Here is a 13,099-nt window from a genome sequence, read left to right on the forward strand (position 1 = left end):
CATATCCTCTAAGCTCTTTTAACCAAGGGCTATAAAATACCATCAAACACAGCTTTAGAAAAGTAAAATGAAAATTCTTTTCCTATTCTAATTTGTTTTTCACTTGGACATGTAACAGATTAAGTAGACCAAAATATATAACATAGTACAACAATATGTTTCTATCTAACTTGCTAAAGTATAATAAAAATCTGTTTTACTTATCTAAGTTAATGATCATTAACTAACCAATGAGAAATATTCATATTCACTTTTTATTAGCATTATCAATTACATTTTGTTCAGTTTTAAGCACTAAATGAGTACTCAACAAAGGAGTTAACTTCACCAAGACTTACCGGTGTATAACTATGCACACTTCCAACACTGTTCAAATTCACGGATGCCAAACTCTGATCTGAGAGACTGTTGTTAAGGCTACTGCGTGGGCTATCACTACCATCCTGATCAGTGTTGTACAATGTTACCTACAATGAAAAGAACAGCAACATTTGAATGAGCAATTCCCAATATAAAAATTACATTTTAAACAACTCTACAAAAATACAACTAACTGGGACTACAGAAGGAAGGCAAAATATTACTGGTCTTTCCTTTGGTGTTTACCTACCCCCAGATCTGTGCTCTATACTCACTAATTCCATGTTCACCACAAAATACTTTCAAACTGAAGGATATATCCCATCTAGAGGTACATAAATTCAACTTTCTAAATGGTATAATTAGTTCATCAACATTTAATAAGGGGATTATAATAGATTTTTACTGTTAAATATTTCTATAATGCATAAACTTATTTTTACTCAAGGTTTAAGCAAAATTGCTCTTTCCTTCTTTCAAAATCTTAGGCATCAAAAAAAGAATACAAAAACCAGAATTTAGGCATCATGGTGTCTATAATATTGAAAACCAGAAACTTAAACATCCAACGTATTTGCACAATCAATAAATATGTGATCTGATTTTAAAATAATATGCTAACATGTACATTAGACATGAAAGAACTATGTATCAAACTGTTACCGATGGTTAACTGGTAGGCAGCTGGGTATCCCTTAAGACTTTCATCACTGACAGTATACATTTTCACAATGCTTAAGTCTGTATATAATATGTACTATCATTTTTAATTAGAAATAAGAACAAAAAGGTATTTTTAAAAGAGGAAATTAGCCCAACTATCCTTTAAAGTTCTATTCATCTGCTACTACTTTCCTTTTCTATGCTCCTGCTTTCGTGGGAACAATTACTTCTGCCCTGGCAGGCAATAACTCCAGTGGCACCTAGGAAGCCCTCATTTGATTTTATGGTCTAATTAATTCTTGTTAAATGAAAACACACAAACACACACACACATATATATATATATATTTGGCTGCGCAGGGTCTTAGCTGCAGTATATAGGATCTTCAACTTTAACATGGCATGTGGTACCTAGTTCTCTGATCACGGACCAAATCTGGGCCCCCAGTACTGGGAGTTCAGAGTCTTAGCCACTGGACCACCAGGGAAGTCCCCAAACGTTTCTCCAACAGGAGACTGTTAGCAACTTGAGTTCCCCCCAAAATAATCCTAAGCAGTGTAATGCTTTCTACTCAGTATACAAATGATAATACTTGCTGAATTTAATGACCAATTGATCTATCACCACTCTTTAGTCTGTACTAAAAATGGGGTCAAGCCCAATGCTCATCTGTCACAAGTTGAAAGTGAAGGTCTTTCAGTCACGTCCGACTCTTTGTGACCCCATGGATTGTAACCTGCCAGGTTCCTCTGTCCCTGGAATTCAGGCAAGAATAAAAAAAAAGAATACTGGAATGGGTAGCTGTTTCCTTCTCCATGGGACCTTTCCAACCCAGGGATTGAACCCAGGTCTCCCACAATGCAGGTGGATTCTTTACCTTATGAGCCACCAGGGAAGCCCAAGAAAACTTAAGTGGCTAGCCTATCCCTTCTCCAGGGGATCTTCCCGACCCAGAGACTGAACTGGGGTCTGCTGCACTGCAGGTGGATTTCTTACCAGCTGAGCTACCAGGGAAGAGAGACATATATGCCTCTATACTTCAGGTAAAACCAAACTGTCTCACCTTCACATCAGCTAGGAATAATTATGTGTCTACGAACTAATGAAAGTGAATAAGGGAAAATGAGAGGAAATAAAACTATGGCAAAGATTTTTCTGGTATTTCCAGTATAAATTTCATTTTTTAAAAAAATAAACCTTACAGCCTCTTAAACAATAAAATATCAACAAATTACAACCATCCTATCTACAGTCATTCTGTTGGCTGCTCATTCTCTCCTGTCCACGCTGTTACCTATTACTCAAGCCAGAAATACTCCCCATCATCTTAGACAAATCCTCACAACTAAGGATGATAACACTGTTACTAAAATGTAACAGAGAGTAAATGTACAAATTATAGTTCCTTAATTTAAAACTGGGCATATTCATGGAATCATACTCATGTAATCAACAGCAGTTCTCAAACTCTGATCTTAGAAGCCGTTTACAGTCTTAAAAATTAAGCAGTCAAGAAGTTTTTTGATATATTTATCAATAACTGGCATATCAGAAATTAACAATTTTAAGTATTTATTAATCTAAAAATAACAATCACAAACTCAACTATATAACATAAAAATATTTTCTCTCAATAAATAAGTAAAATTAGAAGGGTGTCACTGTTTTACATTTTTGTAAATCTCAAACCCTGGCTTAAAGGGAGAACAGCTAGATTCTCATATCTGCTTCTATGTTCCATTTGTTGCAATATGTTGTTCAGGTGGAAGGACAGGAAGAAAACCCCGCATCTCTCTCACACACACTCACACACACACACACACACACACACACACACACGGAAAAGGGAAGAATATTTTAATAGCTTTTCAGATAACTGTAGTCTTTTTTGATATGACACAAAAATATGACAAGTGGCAATTTTTAAAAGATTAGTTGCAACAGAGAATCTGAAACCACATGAATAAACTATCAAACTCTTCTGCATTATAATCCACTTTCCACTTTGTATCCTGAATGCATCATTTATGATTTTATAACACTATACATTGATCATTTGAAAAATACTGTTCACGAAGCTTTGCAGATCTTTCAAATACTGATGTATTTCATTACACAAAATCAAAACATCACTCTTCTTAACATCACCAATAATCTCACTGTGAAGCTATCAGAAAAGATTTCACAGAAAAGACTGTGAAGCTATCAGACTCACTGCAGTGGATATAAGTTTTCCAAACTTACGTGTTTTGCTTAAAAGCTCAAATTTTACCACTGGCAAAAGATAGTTAATTCTTTTCCTTGAAGTGAGAGGCTTATTCATTTTCAAAATATCTGCCAAGTACTCGAATCTGAATAATAGTGCCAGTTGGTCTTTCAAGTAAAATCACACCTCCATGAAGAGAGCAGCTAGTTCAACACAAACGCTCTTCCCTGAGGCCACCACACTGTGTTTCACAAATACTTCTCATTCCACTGCACACTCTTAAAAAGATACGTACTCAAATGTCACAATTCAATAAAATTATTTTTCCTGCATCACCAAGGATATTCTGAGGTAAAACGTTATGTCCCCCCCCCCACAATCTGAAGGGCGTGTGGCTGTGAAGAACACAGTGAGTACTAGCAGTCAGTACTGCCTTGACTTGCGCTAATGTTTACCTGTATTGCTTCTGCTACATCCATGAAAACACAAAAACAAAGAAAAAGGTAAATAATATTTTAGTGTTATCATGGAATGCCACAAAGAGTACTGGTTAGTCAGGTGTCCACAGATCACAGAACCACTGAACACAGAGCATACTGGCCCACCAAAAGGCCTGCTCATAAACTCCCCCAATCATCATTCATCAGCCAGTCATTATCCACATTATCTCCTGTTACAGGTAACCTTTATACAGACAGCTACCATTAATGATTAGGTTCATACAATGTATATATCCTTTTCTATCCTTTTGCAGCCTAAAGGATTACACAAGCTTTGTTTCATACTGCATTAGTATCAGCTCTTAATCTTTATTACTTCATTCCATTTTTTAAAATTTGGGGTTTTTTTTCCACACAATTGAGAACTTTATATGAAGGTCTCTGATCTATCCAAAATTGATTTTTGTGAACGAAAAATCTCACTTTACTACTGATTCAGCATCATTTGTTGAAAGACATCACTGAACTGTGTTCCACAAGTCTGTCTGTTCTTATGCCAATATTACACTTTCAATTATTATAGCTTTACTCTTGATATCTGGAAGTATAAATCCTCTAACTTCTACCTTCATCTTCAATATTTTCTTCAATTACTGTTTCCCATCTGGAGTCTCATTTATATTTCGAAATTAGCTGTTCATTTTCTACTAACTTCCTTTACCTAAAAAAAGCACTGTGGAATTCTGACTGGGCTATTAAATCTACTGACTTCTTTACAATAATCTTTACGAAAACTACATATCTACTAATTCATACCCTTTATTCTCTTAGGAATTCTATATAGTTTTTTTGTGTAGAATTAATCTTGCATTCAATCCTAGCTCTCTGAGATATTGTGGGCTTGGTTTCAGACCATTGCAATAAAGAAAGTATCAAAATAAAGTGAGTCACACAATTTTTTTTGGCTTCCTAGTGCATAAAAAAGTCATGTTTATACTGTATTAATTCTATGAAGTGTGTTAACAGCATTATGTCTAAAAGAACAATGTACATACCTTAATTTTAAAGTACTTTATTAGCTTAAAAGAAAAAACTAACCATCAGCTGACAACACAGTTTTGCCAGAAAACTTCAATTTGTAAAAAGTGCAGTGTCTGGGTAGGGTAATACAGCAAAGCACAATAAAACAAGGTATCTCTATACTTGCTGTTTTTGAGTGCTAATGTAAGCATTATCTTCTAAATTTTGTTTTCTGTCTATGGCTAATACAAAGAAATACAAATGACTTCCAAAATCCAACACGGATCTAATATTGACACCTTTGTAAATTCATTTTTTAATTCTAAGAGTTTATCTATGGATTCGAGTTTTCCGTATGAACAATCATGTCATCTGTGAGTGACAGCTTTACTTCTGACTTCCCAAATTTTAAACTTTTTCTCTTTTCATAACTAATTTCTCCTCTCCTCTCCTTGCCTGAACACTATGACTGTCATATATTTTACTTTTATGTGTTACAAATCCACAATTTGTTTTTGGAATTTTTGCTTTACACAGTTATATCTTAAACAGATTGACTCCGGGTCATAACTTCAGTTAATACTCTCCCATCTAGCTTATTATTCAACTCAAAAATAATTTTTATCCCTAAACATAAATTTTATCCCTAAAGATTTTGATTTGGGTTTTTAAAATGTCTTCCATGTGTCTATACACATATTCAACCTGAACTTCCATAAAATATAATAACAGTTCCCCTAACTCCTAGCCTCAGGCTTTATTGAGATATAACTGACATATGACATTATGTAAGTTTAAGGTGTAGTTTGATATATTTTACAAAATCACTACCATCACAACATGAGCTAACACCTCCATCACCTCACAGGATCATCATTCCTTTTAATGGCAAGAACATTTAAGATCTGATTTCCCAGAAACTTTTCTGTATATAACAGTGCTGTATTATCATGTATGTAATCACAAAGCTATATATTAGATTTCTAAAACTTAATCATCTTATAACAAAAAAAACTCCCTGTGACCATATCCCCATTTCTCCCCACCCCCTAGGCCCACAGTAACCACCATTCTATTCGGTTTTTCTGAGTTTGGCCTTTCAAGACTCCACATGTAAGTAATATCATCAAATAGTATTTGTCTTTCTCTACCCGACTTATTTCACTAAGCCATAAGCCTTCAAGGTCCACCCATTTTGTCACCAATAGCAGGACTTCTGTCTCATGGCTGAGCATTATTCCATTATAAACTGCGTACCACCTTTCCTTTATCCATTCATCTGCTGATGGACACTCAGGTTACTCCGTATCTTGGCTCACGGTAACTGTTCTAACATTCTCTCCCACCAGTTCTATCACGTGTGTCCTTTCTGGGTCAGTTCTGACTGACTGATAATTCTCATTATGGACTGGTTTTTACTGCTTCTTTGACGGCCTGGTAACTTTTTATCGGAATGCTGGACTACTGTGAATTTACATTATTAAGTGCTATATTTTTTTATTCCTATTAATGTTCTTGGGCTTTATTCTGGGACATAGTTAAATTATCTGACAACAGGAATGAAATATGGTTACATGCTGTATCATGAACTCTGAAAATGTATTTAGTGAAAGAAGTTGGACATAAAGGTCATATATTCTGCAATTCCACTTATATGAAAGGTCCAGTTTAAGAAAATATATTAGTGGTTACCAGGGGATGGAGGAGATGGGGAATGAACGATAAGGGGTATGGAATTTTCTTTTGGGAGTAATGAAAATGTTCTGGAACTAGATGATAATTAATGGTTGTACAACCTTATGGATATACCAAAAACCACTGACTGTAAACTTTAAAAGGGTGAATTTATGGGCTTTGAATTGTATTTGGAAAAAAAATTAATTTGAAAAAGGTTATTACTTTAAAACAGTTTGAGCCTTCTGGGTTTTTCTTTTAAAGTGTATGCTGCTGCTGCTGCTAAGTCACTTCAGTCATGTATGACTCTGTGCAACCCCATAGACGGCAGCCCACCAGGCTCCCCCGTCCCTGGGATTCTCCAGGCAAGAACACTGGAGTGGGTTGCCATTTCCTTCTCCAGTGCGTGAAAGTAAGTCACTCAGTCATGCTCAACTCTTAGCGACCCCATGGACTGCAGCCCACCAGGCTTCTCCGTCCATCGGATTTTCCAGGCAAGAGTACTGGAGTGGGGTGCCATCGCCTTCTCCCTTTAAAGTATGTAAGTAGGGCCAGATCAGTATTTTAAACTAAGGCCAATTTTGTCCACTACGAGGGCAAAAGACTGAATTACAAAGCATCTCCTGTGGTGGGAATAGGAATTACTTCTGGGCCTATGAATCTCAATGACTGCCAACACCAATACTTTCAGGTGGTTCTCTCCTTAGTCTCAATAATTACCTTCAAATACCCAGTTGATAGGGCTTCCCTGGTGGCTCAGACAGTAAAGTGTATGCCTGCAATGCGGGAGACCCGAGAGACCCAAGTTCAATCCCTGGGTTGGGAAGATCCCCTGGAGAAGGAAATGGCAACCCACTCCAGTACTCTTGCCTGGAAAATTTCCATGGACTGTGGAGCCTGGTAGGCTACAGTCCGGAAGACTCAAGAGGAACCCTCTATCTAACTCTGTAATTCCTTCTCTGTGCAGCTCTCTCATCTCTAACATGCCGCCCTGTGAACTCTAGCCACCAAGTTCTCCTGACTCTACCCCCTCAACTCAGGGAGACCTGTGTGTCCTGCAAACTTTCTCCAGGCAGTAATCTAGTACACCACAGGACTCACTTTGTTCACCATTTCTCAGGGGATAACTGTCCTTATGGCCCAATCTCTTGAAAACCATTGTCTCATATACATTGTCTGTATTTTCAGTTGTCTGAAGTAACAAATTAAGTCTGGACCCTGCTCTTCCACCTTGGCTAGAAACAAATTATCTACTTTATTAACCTTTTATAAAGAACTGAATTTGTTTGCTGACTCAGGCTTCAGTACACGTGCTTTCTATTTCACTGACTTCTATTTTTATGTCCTCCTCCTTCGAATTTATTTTGCCCTTCTTTTTCTAGATGCTTAAACTGTTAATATTCCATCTTCATTGCATTCTACTACATGTGACTGAAGCTAATATTTTGTATTCTACAGGCTTTGATATTTCATATTTCTGTTTTTCATCAATCCAACTACTTTCTAATTTCTGTAATGACTCTTCGTTGATCCATGGGTTGTGTAACTATATTGCTTATTTTGCAAACTTTGGGTGATTTTCTCATTACGTCCTTGCTATTTCTACTTTTAACTCCACTGCATTTGAAAATACTCACCGTATGTTGTTGGTTTCTGAAATTTGCTGAGAATCACTTTAATGCTCTAGCACAAGTCAGTATAACATGATCAATTCTGCTAATTATTCCATGCATACATTAAAAAAAAGTCTATTCTACAACTGTTGGATAAGACATTGTATATATCAGTTGAGTCAAATTTCCTAATTTTGTAGTTCAATTCCCTTAAATATCTTGAATAGGATTTGTCTGATTTTTGTGTTTTGGTATTGATCTGCTGTTTTATGATTTCTAGAGACATGTTATGGAGAAGGAAATTGCAACCCACTCCAATACTCTTGCCTGGAAAATCCCATGTATGGAGGAGCCTGGTAGGCTGCAGTCCATGGGATCACTAAGAGTCAGACACGGCTGAGTGACTTCACTTTCACTTTTCACTTTCATGCATTGGAGAAGGAAATGACAACCCACTCCAGTATTCTTGCCTGGAAAATCCTAAGGACAGAGGAGCCTGGTGGGCTGCCATCTATAGGGTCGCACAGAAATGGACACAACTGAAGCAACTAAGCAGCAGCAGCAGAGACATGTTAAAACCTACCTCACTGGTCAAAGATCTGTCCATTTCTTCTTTTAGACCTGCCAGGTTTTGAGGCTGTTACTGCCCCTACTGCTGCTAAGTCGCTTCAGTCATATCCGACTGTGCGACCCCATAGACGGCAGCCTACCAGGCTCCCCCGTCCCTGGGATTCTCCAGGCAAGAACACTGGAGTGGGTTGCCATTTCCTTCTCCAATGCATAAAAGTGAAAAGTGAAAGTGAAGTCGCTCAGTTGTGTCCGACTCTCAGCGACCTCATGGACTGCAGCCTACCAGGCTCCTCCGTCCATAGGATTTTCCAGGCAAGAGTACTGGAGTGGGGTGCCATCGCCTTCTCTGGAGGCTGTTAATAAGCATATGCAAATTTAGCAGGGTTACAGAAGGGAAAGACTACCCACTCCAGTGTTCTGGCCTGGAGAATTCCATGGACTGTGTAGTCCATGGGGTCGCAAAGAGTCAGACACGACTAAGCGACTTTTACTTACTTCACTTACAGGTAATTACTGACATGGTCCTTTTCCAAAAATAAATCTTTGTTTTTAGTGATGTGCCTTCCTTCTTTTACAATCTTTCCTTATCTTTTACAAGCAGAACATAGTTTGAGTTTTGTATTTCCATCCAGTCTGACAATCTTGAGCATTTTTTAAAAATTGAAGTTATTTAATTTTCAATGTTGTATTAGTTTCTGGTGTGCAGCAAAGTGATTCAGTTATACACACACACACATATATGCTTTTTCACATTCTTTTCCACTATACTATTGGGTATTGAATATAGTTCCCTGAGCTTTACAGTAAGATCTTGTTATTTATTTATTTTATACACAGTAGTGTATATCTGCTAATCCAAAACTTTTGTTTTATCCCTTCCCCACTCTCTTTTCACTTTGGTAACCATAACTTTGTTTTTCACATCTGTCAGTTTGTTTCAAATATGCTCATTTATGCCATATCTTAGACTCCACATCTAAGTGATATCAGGATACTTGTCTAGAACTTTCTGACTTACTTCACTTGGCATGATAACTTCTAGGTCCACCCATGTTGCTGCAAATGGCATTATTTCATTCTTTTTTACAACTGAGTAATATTTCACTCACGGAGAAGGCAATGGCACCCCACTCCAGTACTCTTGCCTGGAAAATCCCACGGATGGAAGAGCCTGGTAGGCTGCAGTCCATGAGTTCGCTAAGAGCTGGACATGACTGAGCGACTTCACTTTCACTTTTCACTTTTATGCATTGGAGAAGGAAATGGCAACCCACTCCAGTGTTCTTGCCTGGAGAATCCCAGGGACGGGGGAGCCTGGTGGGCTGCCGTCTATGGGGTCACACAGAGTCGGACACGACTGAAGCAACTTAGCAGTATTTCACTGTATGTACATACCACATCTTCTTTATCCATTCCTCTGCCAATGGACATTTAGGTTGCTTCCAGGTTTTGGCTATTGTAAACAGTCAAGGAACGAACACTGGGGTGCATGTATCCTTTTGAATCACATTTTTCTCCAGATATATGCGTAGGAGTGGGATTGCAGGGTCACATGGTAGCTCTATTTTCAGTTTTTAAGGAACCTCCATACTGTTCTCCATAGTAGCTATACAAATTTACATTCCCACCATCAGTGTACAAGGGTTCCCTTCTCTCTACCCCTCTCCAGCAATTACTGTTTGTTAAATTTTGATGATAGCCATTCTGGGTGATGTGGAGTGATATCTCATTGTAGTTCTGATTCACATTTCTCTAGTACTTAGCAACGTTGAACATCTTTTCATGTGCCTAATGTCCATCTGTATGCCTTCTTTGGAGAAATGTCTATTTAGGTCTTCTGTCCATTTTTTGAGCGGGTTGTTTTGATGCTGTTGAGTGTCATGAGCTCTTTGTAAATTCTGGAGACTAATCCCTTATCTGTCACATCATTTGCAAGTATCTTCTCCCAATCTGTGGGTTGTCTTTACGGTTTAATTATTGTTTGCTGTGCAAAAGCTCCTGAGTGTAAGTAGTTCCCATTTGTTTCCTTTTGTTTTTATTCCCATTATACTGGAAGATGGAATGAAAAAGATATTGCTTCGATTTATGTCAGAGAGTGTTCTGCCTATGTTTTCCTCTAATTTTACAGCATCCAGTCTTATAAATAGGTTTTTAATCCATTTTGAGCTTATGTTTCTGTATGGAGTTAAAGAATGATCTAATTTCATTGCTTTACATATAGCTGTCCAGTTTTCCCAGCACCATTTGTTTGTTGTATAGTCTTGCCTCCTCTGTCATAGATTAATTGACCACAGGTGCAAAGGTTTATTTCTGGGTTTTCTATCCTATTCCATTGATCTATACTTCTGTTTTTGTCCCAGTACAATATTATTTTGATTAGTTAACTTTGTAGTATAATCTGAGTATAATCTGAGTCAGGGAGCTTGATTCCTCCAGTTCCATTTTTTCTTTCTCAAGATAGAGCATGCATCCTTTAATTTCATGGCTGCAGTCACCATCTGCAGCGATTTTGGAGCTCCCCAAAATACAATCTGTAGCTGCTTCCACTTTCCCCCCATCTATTTGCCATGAAATGATGGAACTAGATGCCATGATCTTAGTTTCTTTATTGTTGAGTTTCAAGTGAGTTTTTTCACTCTCCTCTCTCACTCTCATCAAGAGGCTCTTCAGTTCCTCTCCACTTTCTGTCATTACTCAAGAGACTATCTTTTCTCAATTGTGTATTCTTGTGTCCTTAGTCAAGATTAATTGACTACGGTGGGCAGATTTATTTCTGGGCTCTGTGTTCTGTTCCACTGATCCATATGTATGTTTTTCTGTCAACATCATGCTGTTTTGATTACAACCGCTTTGCAGTATTGTCTGAAGTCTGGGAAGGTCATGCTTCTAGCTTTGTTCTTTTTCCTCAGGTTTACTATGGCGATTCTGTTTTTTTTTTAATGGTTCCACATAAATTTTAGGATTATTCTAGTTCTGTGAAAAACATCATAGGTAATTTTAAAGGGATCCCATTAAGTGTTTAGACTGCTTTGAATAGTATAGCGATTTAAAAATTATAGTGCATATACCAATCCATTCTTGTGACCCTGAGATGAATCTGACTTGATCATAGTATCATCCTCAGTCGCTTAGTAATGTCCAACTCTTTCACAATCAGGGACTGTAGCTCACCAGACTTCTCTTTCCATGGGATTATCCTGGCAAGAATATTGGAGTGGGTTGCTATTTCCTTCTCTAGGGAATCTTCCCAATCCAGATAAAAACCCATGTCTCCTGTGGCTCCTGCATTGGCAAGTAGATTCTGAGCCAACTAAGAAATTTTATGTATTCTTCGATTTGGCTTGCTAATATTTTGTTGAAAATCTTTGCATCTATATGAATCAAAGATATTGTCTGTAATTTTCTTTTTTGTTATTGTCTGTGTCTGGTTTTGCTATCACAGTTATAACAGCTTCATAGAATGACTTTGGAAGAGTTCCCCCTTTTCAATCTTTTGGAAGAGTTTGAGAAGGACTGGTATAAATTCTTGGTATGGTTGCTAGATTTTTTCAGTGAAGCCATCTGGTTCTACACTGTCTGCAGTGATTTGTTTTTGTTTTTTTTTTTCAGATTCTATTTCACTTCTGGTGTATTATGTTATTTCTTCTTGATTCAGTTTTGGTAGGCTGCATTTTTCTAGAAACTTGTCCATTTCTTAGTTCAAAGTATTCTCTTATGGTTTTTTGTATTTTTGCAGTATCAGTTATTACTTCTCTTTCATTTCTTACTTTATTTGGGTCCTCTCTTCTGCTTGGTGAGCCTGGCCAGAAGTTTGTTAATATTGTTTTTACCCTTTCACAGAACCAGCTCTTGGTTTTATTGATTTTTCCCTACTTTTAAAAAATCTGTTTCTCCTTCCTTTCCTCTGCTGCCTTTAGGCTTTGTGTACTTTCTCTCATTCTTGCGGGTGGCAGGTTGCTTGAGCCCCCTTGTTTCTCCGAGGAGGCCTGCATCACTCTGAACCACCCCACTAAGAGCTGCCGTGCTGCACCCCATACACTGTGCATGCTGTCTGCCATTTGCCTCAGGCGTTTCTAAATTTCTCTGATTTCATTGTGGATGCATTGGTTGTTTAGCCGCCATATAATATTTTTTTTTTCTTTTCTTATTCCTCTTTCTATAGTTGATTTCTAGTTTCATGCTGTTGTGGTCAGAAAAGATTCTTTGGCTTTTAAATGGAATATTCAATGTATTTACATTTAACATTATTTCCTAATGCAAATAGATTTAAATACTATTTATTTTCCTGTGTTCCCATTTCCTCTCTGTTCATTTTTTCTCCTCTCTTGGCTATTCTGGATTAATCAAGGATTTATTATTTTTCCTTACTTGGTAATATTCTTTTACTATTCTTGTAGTAAGCTAGAGCAGTGGTTTATAAGGTAAGGAACCTGAACCAATACAAGACCAATACCTGAGAACTTGAAAGAAATGCAGTTTTTCAGATCTCAATCCAGACTAAGAGAATCAGAAATTCTCAGAGTAGGGCCCAGGAATCTGAGTTTTTAACAAG

At 37.4% G+C, this 13,099-nt stretch overlaps 1 protein-coding gene across 2 annotated transcripts in view; it reads right to left on the minus strand.

The window, feature by feature from the left end:
• Nucleotides 1–13,099, minus strand: part of FOXJ3 (forkhead box J3) — a 151,134-nt gene that overhangs the window by 22,128 nt on the left and 115,907 nt on the right. For both annotated transcript variants that reach the window (XM_018042642.1, XM_018042640.1), the window contains one exon: nt 339–467. In XM_018042642.1, coding sequence (XP_017898131.1) covers nt 339–467 — 129 coding nt within the window. The remainder of the gene's footprint in view (nt 1–338; nt 468–13,099) is intronic.

This window comes from Capra hircus, chromosome 3, assembly GCF_001704415.2.
Source record: "Capra hircus breed San Clemente chromosome 3, ASM170441v1, whole genome shotgun sequence".
In the NCBI taxonomy this organism is placed as follows: domain Eukaryota; kingdom Metazoa; phylum Chordata; class Mammalia; order Artiodactyla; family Bovidae; genus Capra; species Capra hircus.